Below are 19,272 nucleotides of genomic sequence, written 5' to 3' on the forward strand. Positions count from 1 at the left end.
AAAAATAACAATTAAAAAAACAAAAAATAACATAAAAAAACAAGGGAAAAAAAAGAAGAATAGGATATAAGAATAGCCCTGAAGAGAATAGCCGAAGACTCACCACCTATGGTGACTGGAGAGGATAGCATGAACACAACTGTACCGCAATCAGACCTTCGACCGGTTTTTGCCATAATTACACAGATCGCTGTGTATAAAGTATAAATTGTGATCCTCTGATCGCACGTTTCCCTGACTTCCCAGATAGTGTAGCGGAAGTGTCCCCGTCTTTAGGACGGGAGACTCGTGTTCGAACCTTCTGTTGGACGTGGCTCAAGACGGCACTACCGTCACATACTTCCGTAGAGCGGGAGACACAAAAAGTTATTGTGGACAAACCAAACCCACTGCTCTCAATTAAACCACATATCGGCTATTTTCATGCCTGAACTTGGGGAATTCGTGAGAGGATTATAAGATTGAAACCCGGGGTTCAGCCACTGCTCTGTATGGGACAACCCCTTTATTGGATAACTTTCAGCATCAACCAATAAGCTGCGAGAATTCTGTTTCGCAACATAAATGGGCGGGGCTTGTTACAAAACAGTTTTTCCTTGTGGCGCCAATTACGTTTCTGTAGGCGATATGAGTGGCAGCTGTGCGGCCGAGCCTCACCTGGACATGGACATCAGCCTAAAAGCTTCTATACAAACACGGGAAACCGCCCTAAAGGTAAGTTGACTGGTGGTTGTGTTTTGAATGTGGTTTTGTTTTCATAGTCTTATCTGTAGGAGCCAGCCGCTGAACATTTCAAAGTGCTGCAGAGTAGAAAAAAAAAAAAAAGTAAAAATATATTTAAAAACAGAGCGTATAAAAGCAGTGGCGTCAATTCAGGCAAAGCTAAGGTATGGCAAGGTTACGAGTCACAGAACTTAACTAGAGTATCAATCAACACGTCCAGCAAATACTCATCACAGAAGTCTGCTATGTAGCTTATCTGTGTGGTCAAGAAAATGTGAACTTATTCAAATGCAGTCTCGCTCACACTGCAAAAACAAAAAAAAAAGGAATATTTGTCTCATTTCTAGTTAAAATGTCTAATTTTTAGTCATTTTTAGTCTCATTACACTTAAAACAAGATCATCGCCAGAAAAATAACTTATTTGACCATTTTCACCTGTTTCAAGTAAATTTTCAATTGAAATAAGTAGAAAGATCTGCCAGTGGGACAAGATTTATCTTCTCATTACAAGCAAAAAAAATGTTCTACTTATTTTAAGTGAAAATCTACTTGAAACAGGTGAAAATTGTTGTTTTTTGAGTTTTTGAGTCTTGTCTTAAATGTAATGAGATTTTTTTGACATTTTAACTAGAAATAAGACAAATATTGTTAAGATTTCGAGTTTTTGCAGCGTAATAACTAGTGAAATCGATCATGTTGTTCTGATTTGCATTTGTAGTTATTTTATATGTATTAAATAATAGAATAATCAATACAAATAGACAGAGTAATTCCATAAATGTATTTAAAAAACAAACATTTACATTTTCCCTTGAAGCCAAGGTGTGGCGGCTGCCATACCTTGCCATACCCAATTGACGCCCCTGTATAAAAGATATATTTAGCTATAAGCTTAACATGATGTAACGAAAGGTCGTTGAGAGTTTTGCTTAAACTCGACATTTCATTGGGGAGCAAAACCTGTCAGAGAAGTCTGTTTTACTAGTTGGGAAGTTGATTGTTATGATGCTCACATGGCAGGACATGATGACTCCCGAGGAACCAGCAATCCGGCGATCATCTCGGACTGGGAGAGGCTTAACACCCAAACGCCTCCAGTACTCCCCGGACACAACGGAAAACAAGCCCACAAAGAAAAGGGTAAGAGAGAGAGACTTAAATAAGGGAGAAAGTAGTGAAATGGCTGACAGACAGGGAGAAAGACCAAACACCAGCTATTTCAGTTTCTACCTTCTATAAAAAGACACCATTACAGGTAAAAAATATATAATTGCGTCAAGTAATATCTAAGGTGACATATTATGTAAAGATTTTCCGAGTTTTGATTTTATATTTGGAGGAAATACAGATTAATCATCTGTCCACTCAATTGTACATCATGCATCACAAGTTATGTTTCAACTTCTGTGCAATGTCAATTACTACCAGTGTTTTTCTTGAAAATAATTCATATCCTGTAATGTTTTGACTATAAATCAACTTCTTTATATTTTTACAATGTAATTTGAGGTTTTCCAATATATCCTTTATATTTTGTAGGGCTCAAAAAGACAGGCATACAGGGTCATAGAGGAGTTTCCAGACTCAAGTGAGGAAGAGTGTGCTTCTGGTAGCAGTGATGAGGAATGGCTGCCAGTAAAGAAAAGTGCAAGCAGAGAAGTGACAGTGAAGGTGAGGAGTCTGGAAATGCTGAGGGAGAGATGAGGATGGAGATGGAGATGAGGATGGAGATGAGGATGGAGATGAGGATGGAGATGAGGATGGAGATGAGGATGGAGATGAGGATGGAGATGAGGATGAGGATGGAGATGAGGATGGAGATGAGGATGGAGATGAGGATGGAGATGAGGATGGAGATGAGGATGGAGATGAGGATGGAGATGAGGATGGAGATGAGGATGAGGATGGAGATGAGGATGGAGATGAGGATGGAGATGAGGATGGAGATGAGGCTGTTGAACCTGAAACCTTCCGCTGAAAAAAATCTTGACTGTTTATCAATAGAGCTCAAATAGAGAGGCCTACAGGGGAGGGTAGGGACCACCATTCCAACACAATACCATATTACAACTGTACCTATATAACTACCATGCTATTACATTGATGTTTTTTTTACAGTACAAAACGCATGAAGTACACTTAGTGGACAAAAAAATACATCTTTATAGAATAAAGATAGAATTTTTTTTTTTTTTTTTTAAACCTTGTTTTACATCCCTAAGGATGTATAAAAACACTTACCGGTAGTAAAATTCTCACTGAACTTATCATAATTCATGCATGAGAGGGTTAATATGCATACATTGTCTTGACAGAAAACAAAGGCCCAGGTAGAAAAAGAGAGCCTGATTGAGGGACCCAAGGATGAGAAGGATGCTGGAAACGGTCATGTGGAACGTGAAAGTGTGAGTACATAAACACTGCAGTTTATTTCCACGCTTCATACAGGCCTTCTCCATACCTGCAGGTAAATGTTAGACCTTTGTCCATGAAGTCATTGTGATATTTTTGCACAACAGGGAGGACTGTCTGCCTATGAGCTGGAGCGACTGGAGAACATCAGGCAGAACCAGGCTTTCCTGTCATCCATCAACTTATTAGAGGTTAGTCAACAGCTTGGCTGTTGCACATACTGTTGGTTCACCCTTTCCCAGTTTAAGCAGGGAACCCTTCATCTCGCATTTGGGTGGTTCCGGATTTAAATGTGTGTTTTCAATATTTTGGTTTGGTTACTACTGTATGCACATTTTTTTTTTCACAAATCTAGATGCTTTGTTCACTATAACCATCATGGGATGTTATTTAAGCAGAGATTAAATAGAGGATGTATATAAATTGTTGTTTTCCTTGTCAAAAGGCAACCGAGGAGTTGCAGCAGATGGTACGACGAAAACCATCACAGAAGGGTCTGAGGTACAGTTGGCGCTCAAACTATTTCTGCTCGTCTGGGAGCTCAGTTAACAGTATTACTAGAGAAGGTTAAAATGATAGTAATGCCGTAGTTTTTCTTTGTGGAACATAGTTGTACTCATATCAGTTTTGCAATAGTTTTTGAAGTTGAACCCACACAAATAGCCAATTCAACAATTTTACATTATTTTGTGACAGCTATGTTAATTGTAAATAGATGTTGTTTGAACAATACAAATTTAGATGATTCTTCTTAGTCATACAAAAAGGCTGTAAAAAAAAGTTATAATAATCTTAGCCTGATATTATTTGTGCTTGTAGGCCACAGGCTGTTAAGAGGGAGGTGCTGCCACCTCGCAAATCCCTGCGCCTCCAAAATATAGAGGCAGAGATGTTGAAGCTTCCACCTGAACCCACGGCGACACTGGTCTTTGAACGGGTACAATCTATAAACCTAATATTAACGTGTAACGCCTCACTTCATGCTGTTTAACTACTTTGGTTTCATCAGGTTGCTCCGCCCTTCTTGGTGTACCTTACTCAGTTACTTACTTTCTTGCTTTGTAGTCTTCTTCAGTCAAGAAGCCCGCTGGGCCTCTTCCCATGGCTCCAGTCAACATGGAAGAGGGTTCCAAGCTACCATCTCAACTTTTTGATCTCTGTTCTGAAGTAGGTTTACATCTCTGAAGTATTACAATCTTTGATTCTTATGCGTCTGATTCCTCACTTTGTACGCCATCCAGATGAGAACTGTTTGAACTGAAATGATTTTCTTTCCTCTGAATAGAACAGTTTTCTTTTTTAAATCTTTGTTATGAATTGTAAATGATGTCTTTGTTTCCACAGGAGACCCAGGAAACAAAGATGTCACTTGACTTGAAAGAGTAAGATACTAAGCTTGGGCATTTTTATTTCTCTTTCATCAACTCTTTATCTGAGATGGGGGTTTTTTTCTTGGGAGGTTTTCACGCACTTAACACAGCTCTATTCCATCTGAATACAGGTACCGCTCTGCAGTAAAGAGCATGAGGATAAGGGAGGATGCAGTGGTCAAAGTGGTGAAGGACCGCATCTTCTCTGCAGCCTTCCACCCGTGCAGCAGCAGTCTGTTGATGGCTGCAGGAGACAAGTGGGGAAGATTGGGCCTCCTGAAAGTGGTGAGCTTTGGTCCAAAACGAGACTGGTGTTTGACCACTAGAGGGCAGAAAGTTTGCACAAAACAGGCTCACAGCAATAGGTCTTAATGATTTGTCTGCTTTATGGATTCTGCCGCATTGTGGATTATTAGCCTGCAGTAAAACAGCACTGATTTGATCTGTTTGTCTGCATGTTATGTTTGTTAGGCTTTTCTGGTATAGAAATCTTTTTTTGTTTTGCTCAACTTATTAGTCATGTACTGTACACCCCCAGTTACTAATTTCTTTGTGCACTGAGCTTTCTTGAAAGTTCAGTGATTGGTTACACAATAGAGCTGTTGTAACTTGATGTCATCTGTATGTTGATGTGCCAGGGTTCTGATTGGGGCGATGATGGAGTTCTGCTCTTTGAGCCTCACACTCGTCCAGTTGCCTGTATGGCGTTCTCCAGGGCTGATCCGACCCAGCTGCTTAGCCTCAGTTATGATGGATCTATGCGCTGCATGGATATAGAGAAGGCCGTCTTTGATGATGTAAGAAACTTTTTTCTTCGGTAAAACATATTAGAAATAACCATCATCTGCTGTATGTAGCACAGTAGTTACAAATGCCCCTTTTCTGTATTTGAAATGTTTACCGGGTGGATCTCCATGTATAAAGACTTTCGTATGTTTTTTTTAGGTGTATGATAGTGAGGATGGTCTGAGAACTTTTGGATTCATGTCACATGACTGCTCAACGCTGGTGGTGGGGAACTGGTATGGAGAGGTTGCCATCGTTGATAGGCGCACTCCAGGGTGAGGCTTTACTGATGTCTTAAACTGCTGGCTGTCGTTTGCCTCCTTTTGATAGGAGTGGATAGTTTGGTATTATATTAGCATTCAGAGATGACTTTATCCATTTTTTAAAATGTATTTGATCTCTTTAAAGGAACTCTCACGAGTCTCTTCACTCACTGGACTCAAAAACGGTGCGCTGCGTCAGCGTCCACCCTCTCCAGATGCAGTACTTTGCAGTGGCAGAAGACAGGTATGGCTGAATATGGACTTATTTCTTTTCCATTTACAAGTTTGTATTTAATGCAGACTTTTTTTTTTTGCTAAGTAAATATTTTTGTCTTCAGGGAAGTGAATATTTATGACAGCCGGTGCCTGAAGAAGACCAAAAGCCAGGCAGTCTTTCAACTCCATGGCCACTCTTTAAGCATAAACAGTGCTTATTTCTCCCCTTGTACTGGAAACAGAGTGCTCACCTCATGTATGGATAACCACATCAGGTAAAGCCAACACAGCCGATGTTGAATTTGAGGTGGTTATGATGTATTCACTGGCATTAACTATAATCTGCCTCTTTTTAAAGAGTATTTGACACATCTTCAATGACTTCTAAATCGTCCCTGCTGACATCCATCAGGTACACCCACACAACTGCACTTTTTTGCAGATGCCGTCCCGATTTATTTCTTCTGTGCTTTGACAAATCTGTAACCTCAACGTTTTTCGACTTGCTTTTGCAGACACGATATGAGAACGGGCCGCTGGTTGTCTAAGCTCTCAGCAGTGTGGGACCCCAAACAGGAAGACTGCTTTGTGGTGGGGAGTATGATGAGGCCTCGGCAAGTGCAGGTGTTTCAAGAAAGCGGTCAACGCGTGCACTCGTTTATAGACGACGACAACCTTACCACGGTGCTTTCTGTCACTGCTTTTCACCCCACAAGAAACGCCCTGCTAGGTGGTAATTCATCAGGCCGTCTGCATGTCTTCTCTAGTTAACGCGAGGGCCAGAAAGGATGTGACCAACACGGATTCAGCAGGGTTACAGAAATCAGTAGATGGTTAGTTGAAAGGCTGTCTAACTGTAAATGTTTAGTTGGAATTCTCATTGAACAAAATATCCTGCTTGTCTTCCCTTTTGTATTTCTACACCTTTTTTATTACTATCACATTGTAGCATGTCACACATGTCCTGAAATATCATTTTCAGAGATGCTGCTCTTGGATATATTTAAAACTTTTGTATCTCATGGGGGATGATGACACTGTCGGTATTTTATTTTATAAGCTGTCTTTTCTGTTTTCAATGTTACTTCTGAAGTAAATATATTTTTGTGTATTAAATATGAGCGTAATTAATGTTCTCAGTGGTAATATCTTTGTCGCCAGATGAGGGTAAAAGAATAAAAACTGACATTAACCACAATGATTTCGAGCACCTCGTCACCTCTTTTCCCTCCCCAAGCTTAATGTATTTAGCTTGTTACAACATGAAATTTATCTTGAAACCAGACCAATTTCCAGGTACAAAGAAAAGATATTTATTTATAGAGTACACCAGTCGAAGATTGGAAATAAGCAGTCTTGTTTGGAGGTAATAAATGCAGAACACATGCTTACACATATATTGCCATGTGCCAAGCCTTGATACAGGAAGGAAGTTTATGGTAAGAACGTCTCAGGCCTCGTTCCTGTTGACAAAATTCAGTAAAATGAAAACACATGTGACTTGTTGGTGAAACTGTCTTGACTCTGGAAATGTTCAAGTTGTTTAAACTAAAAAAAGTTTATGTATAACAGCACAAGTCAGACAAGTGGAGATCCAGCTTGTAAAAAAAATGCTACTGCTGCTGTTTATGCTTCATGTAAGTAAGTTAAAATAACCTGTTTCACTTCCGCTGTCAATTAAGAATGGGTGCACACAGAACCATTTACACACACTTGCACAAGGAAACTTCCTTATCAGTTTTAGTGACTTCAGGTCAATAAGGGCAAACATTAAAAACCCAAATGGGATTTACACGAAACTATCAAAAGCATTCAGGAACGGGTTCAACAATTCCTTTCACACATGCATTTGAAGGATTTCTCTTTAATCTGGTGGGATTAACTAGATGTTCTGCACATCTCAAGGATGGAGACAAATATTAGTTTCAAGTTCACTGTAATTCATTTTCATAATCTGAAAAATGTATTTGATTATATTGTACCTTTCAGAATACACATGAGCGCAGAGGCGGGTGAAGACAAATCTTTCAATCTTGACTGGCCATGTTTCCGCACTCGCTATCTCCCAACACTTGTGATAAACCACGGTAGTCATTTATCAGATTTAAAAACCAAAACTGAGAATTATTAATACTTATGGTGATTTATAACCTGTACAGAAATAAAAGCAACCTTCACAGTTGTGTATTTTAATACTACCAGGGCTCATAAAGTCATGCTTTTTGTTGCAACTCTTCCTCTTTAAAAATAAATAAATTTCAACAGAATAGCCTTTCACATTATTCACTGCAAAAACCAAAGTCCCTCATTCAATCACTGACCTAAATAGTAGATGCATAAACGTTCTTTTTTCATATTCTTTTTTCAAGCATAATGTTGTATACCTTTTGATTAGTGGCACAGGCACACAGCATGTACACATATCCTGAGGATCCACTTGTGGGATTGAAGGGAGGCAAATATTTAGCTGTGAAAACATTTGGACAAGATTCTGGTGCTGCGGACCACAAGGAGACACTGTAGGCTAGTCTGTAAAATACAAGTAAGGCTGAAGAAAAACAAGACTGTAAGAGTCTCCATCTGTTGACAAACAGAGTGAGACAACAGAGGTTTCTTTGGTAAGTGTGATGATGAAGTTTTGCAGTAGATGACGTAAACACGACTTATCTTAGGTTCTATTTTAAGTGAGGGCGGGCTGAAAATCACATATTCACAGGAAAATAAATAAATAAATTAATTAAAATGCTTCAATGCATTTGAAAGAAAACCTCAGCAACAGGACAGTTTGCAGCAAAATAGTAACATAATTTAAATATACTCAGCCTTTATAGACAAATGCATAAATTTCAACACTCAACAAAGAATCACTCTGGAAAAGCTTTGAACTAAACACAAACTCTCAACAGTGTACACTTTGGGAAAATAAATTGTTTTTTTTTAGCATTTTACAAAGGTATAAGCAAATTTCCCTTGATGGAGAGGATTTCTGTTTTTTCAGATGTCTTACATTAACAGAAGTGACACCAAGATGAACCCCTTCTACGGACTGCGGGAGCCAAAAATCGAACCAAATACTTGACTATCAGCACAGAACTAACTCACACTGTCCCATCAATTTAACTACTATTGTAACGGCAACTACTGCAAAGTGACAACTATGCCTCACACGGAGAAACTGATTGCAGTAATAGCTTTATTCAACTGCTATTCAATTACTTTATTCCTTTACTTAATTATATTCTTACAAAGGCTTAAAACAAAAATCAAAAATACCAGCAGAATTTGGGCAGGAGTGTTTGGTAGCAACAGATGGCGTTATCGTGGACATGCTACCGTGGAGGAGCACCTCTGCATCCCAGATGTTGTAATGTTGGCAGTTACTTTCCATCTACACCGTCAACCTCCATGACCTACAAGATCTGCCCACCTGTGACATCATCAGCACTGTTGTTGCCAGGCAACAAACACCACACTCCAATGCATTCGTGATGATCACCAATAGCTTACAAAATGATGCCTATCTATGTTTCTTCACTTTTTATTTCCTAGGTAGCTTACACTGCAACAACATAAGTCCCCTTCAGGGATCAATTAACTATAATTCAATTCGATTAAACTGTTGGCCTTATCCTTTCTCACAACAGAACAAAAACGGTAACGGGAGCAAACCTAACAGACGTCTGACCACAAAACGTTGCGCCGACTACAGAACGGATTGTTCAGGCCTGCCGACAGGACAGCGGCCACATCACAGCGGTGTCGTAAAGCTATTGCAACAAAGTTTTTAGCAGTTAATTCAAACTGAATATGTCACATGTTGAATTTTATACCAGACTCTGAGATTTGAGTAAACTGTTATGTATGCATGTATGTATGTGTGTATATATATATATATATATATATATATATATATATATATATATATATATATATATATATATATATATATGCATTTACTTTTGAACGGTATAAAATACTATTTCAAAGATGATCTGACACAGGATTCATACATTCAATACGTGCCGCTCACACTTCCTACACTCGCCCCTCCGACCACGTGCTGCTCCATCTCCAAACAGAGGCCATCATGATCTGAAACCATTATAAGTGATACTTTCACATCATATCTTACAGTCTAAGCTGTGCTGCTTCTCGCCTCCTCTTAGAACTTTACATAAACTCACTTTTCAACACTCACTCTCTTACATAAATGTTAAAACATATAAATTAATAGAAAAATAAAGGCAACTATGATCTCTGACTAAGTGAAGTTTGCCAGACTTGTTTTAGTGTTTAAATAAATTAAACCCTGTTACTGTGACTTTGTGTAAAAATAAAATACTTCAAGATGACCTGAATTTTCTAAAGTAAAATGTGATTTCTTTTCCTCGTAGTTTTACATTATAGACAAGGCCCTCCATGGCTCAGGACGGGCATCTTCCTCCTGGAAGAAACCAGATCCCTCCTCTCCCCGTCCTCCTGAACCTGCCCGTTGTAAATGTCCCATCTCCATCAGTGGAGGCCTGTATTCAGTCACCGAGTCTGTTCACTCACGTCACTTGCTGACGAGGAAACCTCCCACCCACCGTAACTTACAGGCAAACCAGCGGCGCAGGGGGCAGAAATACTCAAAGTGGAACTGCTGAAACTCAGGAGTCTTGCGGATGTCTCTCAAGAAGGCAATGTCCAGGTCCGACTCAGTCATCATGATGAGGAGCAGCAGCAGGGCGAACAGCAGTCCGATGGTAACCAGGAACAGACGCAACACGCTTAAGATGAACTTATTGAGCTCCTCAGCGTCAGAAGAAGGAGATGGCCTGCTCCTGACCACACCTAGAGATCTCCTGCCGGGCCCCAAATCCACCGCCTGCCTCTCCTTTAATAACCTCGCCTCCGACTCTTTCTCCTCATCGATGCTGCATGGTGAGCCGTTCAGGTGGCGAGCCAGAGGTGTCTCTGCCCCGTGTTCTGCCACTGGTGTGGGCAACACGCTGTCAGAGGGGCTGTAGGTCTCATCGGAGATCACTGCCGATGTGCTTGCCTCACTGCCATCCATCACGTGGCCCCGGGAAGACATGAAGGAGTCACCATGGGAGACGGAGCGCACAGGTGTGGAGTGGGCACTGTCTCGAAGTGACTCCAAACCTAGAAACACAGACTCATTATTCACCTGCTGCTTGGAACATTTAAATCATCCTGACATGACTTTTAGACTTGATTTAGCCGACTAAAAATGAAGAATCAAATGCAAATCTCTTATTTCTTGTCAGAAGGGTGAAAGTTTGGTTTTGAACTGCAGAAAAAAGCTTTTACACATGAGACCTGGAACTATATTCACACAATTGTAGCATTCAGCAATCAGGCAGATTACATTGGAATATAAGCAATTAAGAGAAGGATTTTTCGAGAAATCGATGAAGGAACTTCACCTTTAACCATTTTGGAACCAACATTTCTTCACTTCATTCTTTCATCCTTTCACACATTTGTGTGCAATTTTATAATTATTTCTGAATACTTCAACTATGACCAACAATCCTTTGTCAGGCAGCAGTGAGCATCATTTGACATTTTGAAAATGTCCATTCTTGAGTCCATGAAAAGAGCTGAACAAAATCTAAAGGAGTTTCATGATGTTTTCAAAACTATTCTGTTCATGATGATGGGTTTTCTTGATGGATGGGTTAATGGAATGACAACATTTGTACTTGATGAGATGAGATGAGAAAACGAAGGTTTAACTGAGCAGTATATCAGAACCAACACCTCCTACCATCTGTCAATCACATTGGTGATGGAGTGATGATTCGGGCTTGTTTTGCAGCCACAAGACCTGGATACATTGACCATGAACTACATTACTCCAGAGGAAAATGTGAGAATCTATCAGCAGCTAAAGTTTGGTCAAAGCTGGATCATGCCCAAGGTCCAATCTCTTATTTTCCAAACTGTTGACTGGAGAAACAGAAACATGCAGTTCCTTGAGCGCCTTTAGGGGCAGGATCCAACATTGCAGAAACCATTTGCCACAGAACTCAATGAACTGAACACTGAACCAAGTGACTGTACTTGGTTTTAACCCTTCATACGGCAGTCAATAAAATACTAGAAATTTCTAAATGTAATATTGTAACTTTTCTTTGTTATAAAAATAGACCATAGTTCTACCAAAGTGACCAACTATGAGTTTTACCTTGTAATGAGTTAAGAGCTACTAATGACCAGGTGGGTTTTTCCTTTTGTATGTCTTCCAATATAACACTTAAGAAGTGACATTTTCTCTCTACATGGCTGTATGTACACTTGGTAGAAAGTATACCAACATGTACTTTCTGTTATTCCTTGACATAGTCTTTTTTTTGTTCTTTAAACGCATAACAAACAAAACAATTTCATTAAAAGATAGTCGATCTGGAATGCACTTTTGGGATGTCCATCAAGTTGTTTGTATTCATTGGTAATGAAAAAAAGATAAATGGCTGCATCTTTTTTAATGAAAAAAGATAAATGGTATCCTTACAGACTTCGAAAAGAAAATTCAACGCTGGTAGCATCAAACAGCCTTAGCTGTACTTCTGTTCATATAATGCAGTACTGGACGATCAGCCTCGTGGGTTCAGTGAGGAGCACTTATTGATAATAATCTAAATACACTTCTGTGTACCTCAAATGAGTAAAGTTCAAAGTATTTGGAATAAAAGACCTCAAAGGCTTAAAATAGCTTGGGTATGACGAAATCTTTTGATTCATTTTGTGGATTGCTGTCTATAAATATGCTTCAAAGGTTTGAAAAGTGAAGCTTTTAACACCTTGTAATGCCCAGCACCTGCAACAGGACCATCATCGTTGCATATTTCATTTCTGCAGCTGTGCCTTTTGTAATATGTGCAGAAAATAGTTTTGGATTGTCTTGTTGAAAAATGAATGGCCATTCTAGGAGAAATACCACTTTGCAACATGTCTCTGCTTCATGATTCATACTCAACTACTCAGTAACTTTCTCAAAAAAAATATCTCCCGGCAATCACAGTATCACAAAAGCAGGATTAGTTTATACCTGCAGAGCTTGCTTGTTGCATACCGTAACCATGGCAGAAGGGTGGGACAGCAAGCCTAGAAGGAGTTTTGGAGCTCTGTCCCGCACCAGGACCAGAGCCGGAGGTGGAAGATCCTCCAGGGAGGGCTGGGAAGAGCGGAAGAACCCCCAGAGCTTTGCCCATGAGCCTGGGTCCCAGGGACAACACGCGTACCTTCACATCCCGATAACAGTGGTTGATCATACGCAAGTGAACGTTCACCGTGGTCTTGATCCGGATCAGACACTTCACCATGATTCAGCTTCACCAAGGACACCAGTTTGACCTTGAAAGTGATATTGGCGCACTTTAATTAATCTTTCTGTAACGCTGGCTCACTTAAAAACACCACTTCTCTCTTTTATCCTGCTGTTCGTCTTCTGCCCCCGACTCCAGCAGAGCTCCTGCCTCTGGATGGAAACTCACAGAAATACGGAGACAGGCAGACAGCTGTAGACAAATAGGACGACGCTGGCAAGGCCAAGGAATGTGGTTCACTTGAGGCAGCGTTCACATTGTTCATTCCCCGCTATCGCCCCTGACACGCAGCATGGCCCCTAACACCAGGAGCTATTTTCAGGCCGAGGTATTATTACTCATGGAAATACCAGGACCGCTACAGCAACAGGACAAAACACAGGGCGTTTGTTTGCCACTGTTGCGGTATCAGGAGTTTCAATATCACAGAACTAAGTCCATTACAACAGGAAGAATCGTCTAATGAAAAATCATTTATTTTCATTCTTGTGAAAAAGCGATGGGAAAATGTTAATCAGTTTGATCAGGTCGATCTACTAAGAGAAAATGTACTCTCAGTGGAACCTTAACCAAAAGGTTAAGAGCCAGCTGGGGGAGAGAAAGGACACCAGGTGCCCTTTATGAACCGACAGGATGACTTCCTCATAACAAAACAATGGCAGACCAGTGTCTGGTGGTTGCTATCGGTGTGTTAGTGTGTCTTCCAGAGTACACACATCAGAGGGAAAGGGAGAGCACCGAAATGCAAATCATAAGAGTGAGAGACACCAGGCTGTGGATTTGAAGAGGCACTTAGTGCAGTTTGCTTGATCGTTGCAGGAATATATCTGCACTTCATTACAACCCCAAATCAGAAAAAGCGTAGACTTTACTGAAATCACAGAAAAAGATAAGGATTTTACATGTACTTTGACTTTTCTTTCTTCACAGACAATATTAACTTAATTAAATGTCTTTATATACGTACACCCATTTGGGGATTTCAGGTCTGCAGTGATGACCAAAACATGTTGGTTGAGCTTTTACAACTTTGTAATGCTATCATTGCTTCAAACAACACTTTAAAGCATTCTTGCCGTCAAGTCATAAATTGTTTCAGGGATTATTTTGTCCAAATCTTCCTCTAACACACATCTTAAGGTGTGTTGTTGAAAAGTTCTGGACTGGGGACAGTTCAGGACTGCAGGCTAGTCCAGTCCTTTCCTTCTGCTATTCTAACATGTGCACAATGTGGTTTTAGAGTGTCCATGGACAATGGAGTCCATGGACTTCCCTGGTGTTGTCATGAGAGAAATGTAAAGGGCTTTTCCAAGGACACTAATAAAATCTCATACATTTGACATTTGGACTTGCTGCTGATAACAGTCAGCATGGTTCTTTTTCTTCTTTTGTACAGGACACACTGTCCCCATTTAAAAAAAAAAAAGAAAAGAAACACACACATATCTGCACGGCCTCTGGACAAGGTAAATATAAGCTTATTTTTGTACAGTACAGTTTTAAGTGGCATTTGTGAATGTAGCTCTGGTTTACAGTGTGGTTTACAGAGGATTCCTGAAGTAATCCCTCGCCCATGTGGTCATTTCAGCCGTTGGTGAATGACACCTCTTGATGCAGTGCCATCTGCAGGATCAGACACCACAGGTGTCTAGCTTAGGTGTGCTCTTGCCTTTTATGCACTGAAATTCCTGCAGATCCTCTGAGTCATTGTAGGATATTGTACACTGGAGAGGAGAAACTCCTCCCCATTTTTTGGAAGAAAACTGTTTTAAATCATTTTAATGACATTTGCTCCTCCAGTACTCAACCTTTCATGCAAATAATCATTATAAACACCCGTTGACATCACCTGTTTGACATAGTATCATTATTTTGTTCCTCCCTACATCTTCATGCGAGCACTAAAATGCCCTAGTACCTTTATGTATGTGTGTGTGTGTGTATATATATATATATATATATATATATATATATATATATATATATATATATATGTATATATATATATATATATACAGTATATACTGTATATAATTAGAGTCATACAGTCGTCAATTAAATACAGTAAAAGTCAGTAAATGTAAATAAATACAGTAAAAGTCAGTAAATGTAAAAAAATACAGTTTCCTTTTTTTAAATGAGCATTTTTCATAGCACACGCTGTTCATTTAGTACTTTTGCCCTGATGAATAATCAATATGGGGCGTACCCGCAAGAAAGCGCTAAATACTGGGAGGGGAAAATGCAAATAGGTTCATTTACCACACGCAATGAGATTTACCAATTGCAATTTTCACAATTGCGGGGATTGTGATTGCGTCTGTATTTAATACGTTCGAAAGGAAGGTGCTAATCTGCCCATCATTACGCACCGATAGCTGCTGTTATTGTGGTGTTGTGCCGTATTCAGCACCCCTGCCGTGAAAAGCACCCCCTCATACACACTCACACAAACACATACTTAGGAGTTTATATTATATATATGTACAAATATTATGGAAGACAACACAGTAAGCAGGCTATTAATTAATGACATCAATAACCATTTACACGATTTTTGTCATCTGTGACTGTGATTGTGGGAAAGTATGACTATTGTGGAATCCATGAGCGCATTTAAACATGAATCATTAACACAAAACTGGACGCTAAACAGAACGTGACACGGAATGAGAATATAATTTTTGTCATTGTGTGTACGTTTTCATTTGTAGTAAATTAAACATGAGCATTTAGTCCTTTTTGACATTTACTCGTGAATAAGAGATCTGTGGGTAATATATGTCGACGAGGGGGTGCTTTTCACGGCAGGGGTGCTGAATACGGCACAACAGGGGCAAGGAGGCGACATCGCCAAAATCCAAGAATACGCAGAGAGAGAGTCTTTGCCGAAGTTTTATTAAAGCCCACTTTTTCTTTAGTTCTTCGCCTCATATCTTGCCACCTTCTTTTAACCTCATCTGCCGTTCTTTTTGTCTTACCAACTGCATTTATTCTATCGCAGATTTTCTCCCATATTGCGTTTCTTTTGATAATGTTTAAATTTCTTTGCTGTAGTTCATGAATGTGTTTATTTGCCTCTTCCACTAATATCTCTAACTCCAACTCGTCAAATTTCATTTTGCGCTTGCAACTATCCTGCTTTCCATCCAGACTCTCCATGGCTCAAACCGTAAGACACGCAACACCTCATTTAAATACTGCGGTTTGCACCTGTTATCGATTGCGCAAGCATTCTTAGTTGATCACCCGCAAAACACACAACAACAGCACGTGCAAACTTTTTCAGTGCACACGCAATTTAGTACTCTTTATTTGGATCTTAGTAAATCAGGCCCCATGTGTACTGTGCATGTGTAATCTACAATGGACGTGAAATGTTTTATGATTCAAACTTCTATGTGGTGTTCAGATGGCGTGACGACGGTGTTACCTTCCATTATAGAGATGTGCACAGCTCTCCGTCGGGTCCTGGGCACGCTGGTCAGACGAGGGCCGTGGGTAATCGATGGACAACTTCTGCTTGGCACCATCCCAGCCCTGGAAAAAACAAACCAACAGAAAAATAACTTAGAATAAAAATAAAATATAACAATAAATATTTCTAGCTTGAATGCACGGTTTGAACATTGTCAAATGTAATCAATGCAAGAAGTGTAACCTGTGGATCTCAGGAGGGTCTCTCTTAATTTTAGCACTTTGTTCCATTACTTCTTTTGCAACCTTTCCACTGAGGAAACAGAAGAGAAAATATGGTGATCGGTGATGAAGATAATCAAACCAGGCACAGTCACCAAGGGGATCAATATGGAAACATGTCTTCGATTTTTGCCAGTAACACACATGCTGGTGATACCTGTATCTAAAGCGGCTACCCTTGAAGAACAGATTACTACTGGACACAGTGCGAACTTGGCTCGATTTCTCCAACCTGTGAGTGAATGGAGGAAAAAAAATTAAACATACAATAATAAACTGAAGCAAATCAGTTATTGCTTGTGCTGTGACTCACTTGTAAAAAGCCTGATTCTCGACGCCACACTTCCACAGATGCTTGCAGGCCTCTGGTGTCGGTGCAAAGTACGTGAGGATGATCTTCCTGTCCTGTAACAGGTCCAGCATATGTACTCATTTGTATTTTTTACAATTATACAAAGCAAAAAACAACAATTTAGTGGCACTGATGGACACAAACATTTGCAAAGGCTCATATTTTCCTTCAAGGTAAACCCTATGATTATTCCCAAGATATGAGAATCTGCTTATAGGCTGGAGAGCATCATCTTTGCCACTGCTTATAATTTGCTCTTGAAAAAGCATAAAGCAATTCAGAGGACTGTATAATGGCCTAAAACAAGGCAGATCCCCTATAACTTAAGGGAAGTTAGAGGGGAGGGGAAAACAGGTGAATACACAGCAGGTTAATATAAACTGTGTTTTAATAATGAGCACACGTACCTCTTTCTGATTTGCATATATATGGAATGTCTTTGCTTCAAACTTGAGTTTGGTCACCTCGTCCCTGAAAATGAGTTGCAGAAACATGCAAAGAGCAGGAGGGAAAACAAAAGGTAGGAAAAAAAATATGATTAAAAATAAAATAAATGGAGAGAGCCGACAGAATGAGGGAAAGATTTAGAAAGAACAAGGCGGGACAAAAATGAACAAACAAAGGTAGTCAAATATGAATTATTGCTGCAGGTAGAGTAATGAAGTTTACTGTGTTTCATCTCTTTGCTCGTTAGATGCTTTAATTTCAAACACAGGAAACAAGTGCAAGAAGCTTCAAGGGGCGAAAAATGATTTATTAATCACAACAGGTAGTGACTGCTGCTGTGAAAACATTAAAGCAGAGTCTTAAAATCCTTTGATGCCCCTGGATCTAACTTATCTATGCTTGAAATGAACGACAAAGTGGCACAACACGTGAAAACTGATTGGATTGGAATTAAAATTTGAAAGAGAGTCACATCTATGCTATTTTTCACAGTTTTTTTTATACACATAAACCACAAATGATGCTTAACGCCAACCCTACAATTAAATATGAATATCCTGTTGAGTGCGTTCATCGGTGCTCACCATTTCAGGAAATGGACCCTCCTGTTTCCTTGCAGCACAGTGAATCCAAAAGGAGTGAAGGCCAGAAAAGCTGGGTTCCCAGATACATCCTGACGGGAAGTTAAACCAGCATTTGATGTTCAGTTAAACCAAAGTAACATGATACTTTCTCACCAATTCCCTGGACATTGTGAGGACAAAGTAAAAGACAAATCTATACTTAGCATATTTGTTTTATTAGGTCTACCTTGCATGGATGAGGGTCCACGCCGTACGTTTCCAGCATCTGGGCCTTCTGGAGGAAGTTGAGCTCTGATGTTTCAGGACTCTGACCTCTGAAATAAACAAATTAACAACTGAACTTAGGCCCCTGTTGTACTTTAAACGAGTTCATTCCTTTTTTTGTAATCTGACTAAGTGTGTATTTGTGAAAAAGTGTCTTTTCCTGCACACAAACTGCTGTTTTCAGAGGAAGTCTGTGCAGCATATTTCAGACTGCACTCAAGTGTTCATTTTAAGCCTGATATGGTGAATTGGAAATGGTAAATAAGACAACATAATCTAACATAAAACAACACAGACAATATCACTATAAAAAGTGTAATAGTAGTTTTTCTTTCCCCGATTTTGTTTCTCATCATCAGTTTTTATAGTTTAGTCCAGCCTATTTATTTGCGAGTCTTATAAGTAAGGAAAGCAGCTCTGGTAGAGCTGGAAGACGTTACTAATGCTGTCGTTAGACAGGAACAGCTGACTTTCTGCCATCAGACGATATGAAGCTTAAATGCTGTTTTAGCTTTCCAAAGGCTGCTTAAGTAAGTAAGACGACATACAAGACATAGATCTGGACATTTATGTTTCTCTCATAACATCCACATACATTGCTGTTTAGTTAGAAATAAAAGCTGATTGTTCATTGGTGGCAGATACGGTGGGGGGTTACTGGTGCTGCTTTTGATACTTTTAGCTAATAACATTTTTGTCTCTCTTTTAATCTTCTATTCAGGAATATATAAAGTTGCTTGTTTTGCCCTATACATTTTTTGTTTTATTTCCGATTATGGGACCATGACACCAAATAATTCAGATTAATTTTTCTCTTCTTT

At 39.6% G+C, this 19,272-nt stretch overlaps 2 protein-coding genes across 3 annotated transcripts in view; one reads left to right on the plus strand and one right to left on the minus strand.

Annotated features, from left to right (window-relative positions):
* Positions 1-609: 609 nt before the first annotated feature.
* wdr76 (WD repeat domain 76) lies at positions 610-6,946 on the plus strand. Its single transcript, XM_061744826.1, has 15 exons — positions 610-714; positions 1,745-1,864; positions 3,040-3,129; positions 3,244-3,327; positions 3,582-3,637; positions 3,956-4,073; positions 4,202-4,303; positions 4,481-4,518; positions 4,638-4,791; positions 5,145-5,303; positions 5,452-5,567; positions 5,701-5,799; positions 5,894-6,046; positions 6,130-6,183; positions 6,287-6,946. The coding sequence occupies exons 1-15, from the start codon at positions 628-630 to the stop codon at positions 6,540-6,542; spliced, it is 1,686 nt and encodes a 561-aa protein (XP_061600810.1). The 5' UTR covers positions 610-627; the 3' UTR covers positions 6,543-6,946.
* Positions 6,947-7,068: 122 nt separating this feature from the next.
* Positions 7,069-19,272, minus strand: part of LOC133463345 (FERM domain-containing protein 5-like) — a 99,637-nt gene continuing 87,433 nt past the window's right edge. The window contains exons 7-14 of one of the 2 annotated variants that reach the window (XM_061744847.1): positions 18,414-18,501; positions 18,188-18,276; positions 17,564-17,627; positions 17,118-17,209; positions 16,962-17,036; positions 16,767-16,835; positions 16,539-16,645; positions 7,069-10,916 (exon numbers count right to left, since the gene is read on the minus strand). In XM_061744847.1, coding sequence (XP_061600831.1) covers positions 10,327-10,916; positions 16,539-16,645; positions 16,767-16,835; positions 16,962-17,036; positions 17,118-17,209; positions 17,564-17,627; positions 18,188-18,276; positions 18,414-18,501 — 1,174 coding nt within the window. In that variant the 3' untranslated portion in view covers positions 7,069-10,326. Of the gene's footprint in view, positions 10,917-16,538; positions 16,646-16,766; positions 17,037-17,117; positions 17,210-17,563; positions 17,628-18,187; positions 18,277-18,413; positions 18,502-19,272 lie in introns of both variants that reach the window. The other variant, XM_061744838.1, reaches the window with a different exon arrangement.

Source organism: Cololabis saira, chromosome 2 (genome assembly GCF_033807715.1).
Source record: "Cololabis saira isolate AMF1-May2022 chromosome 2, fColSai1.1, whole genome shotgun sequence".
Classification (NCBI taxonomy): Eukaryota; Metazoa; Chordata; class Actinopteri; order Beloniformes; family Belonidae; genus Cololabis; species Cololabis saira.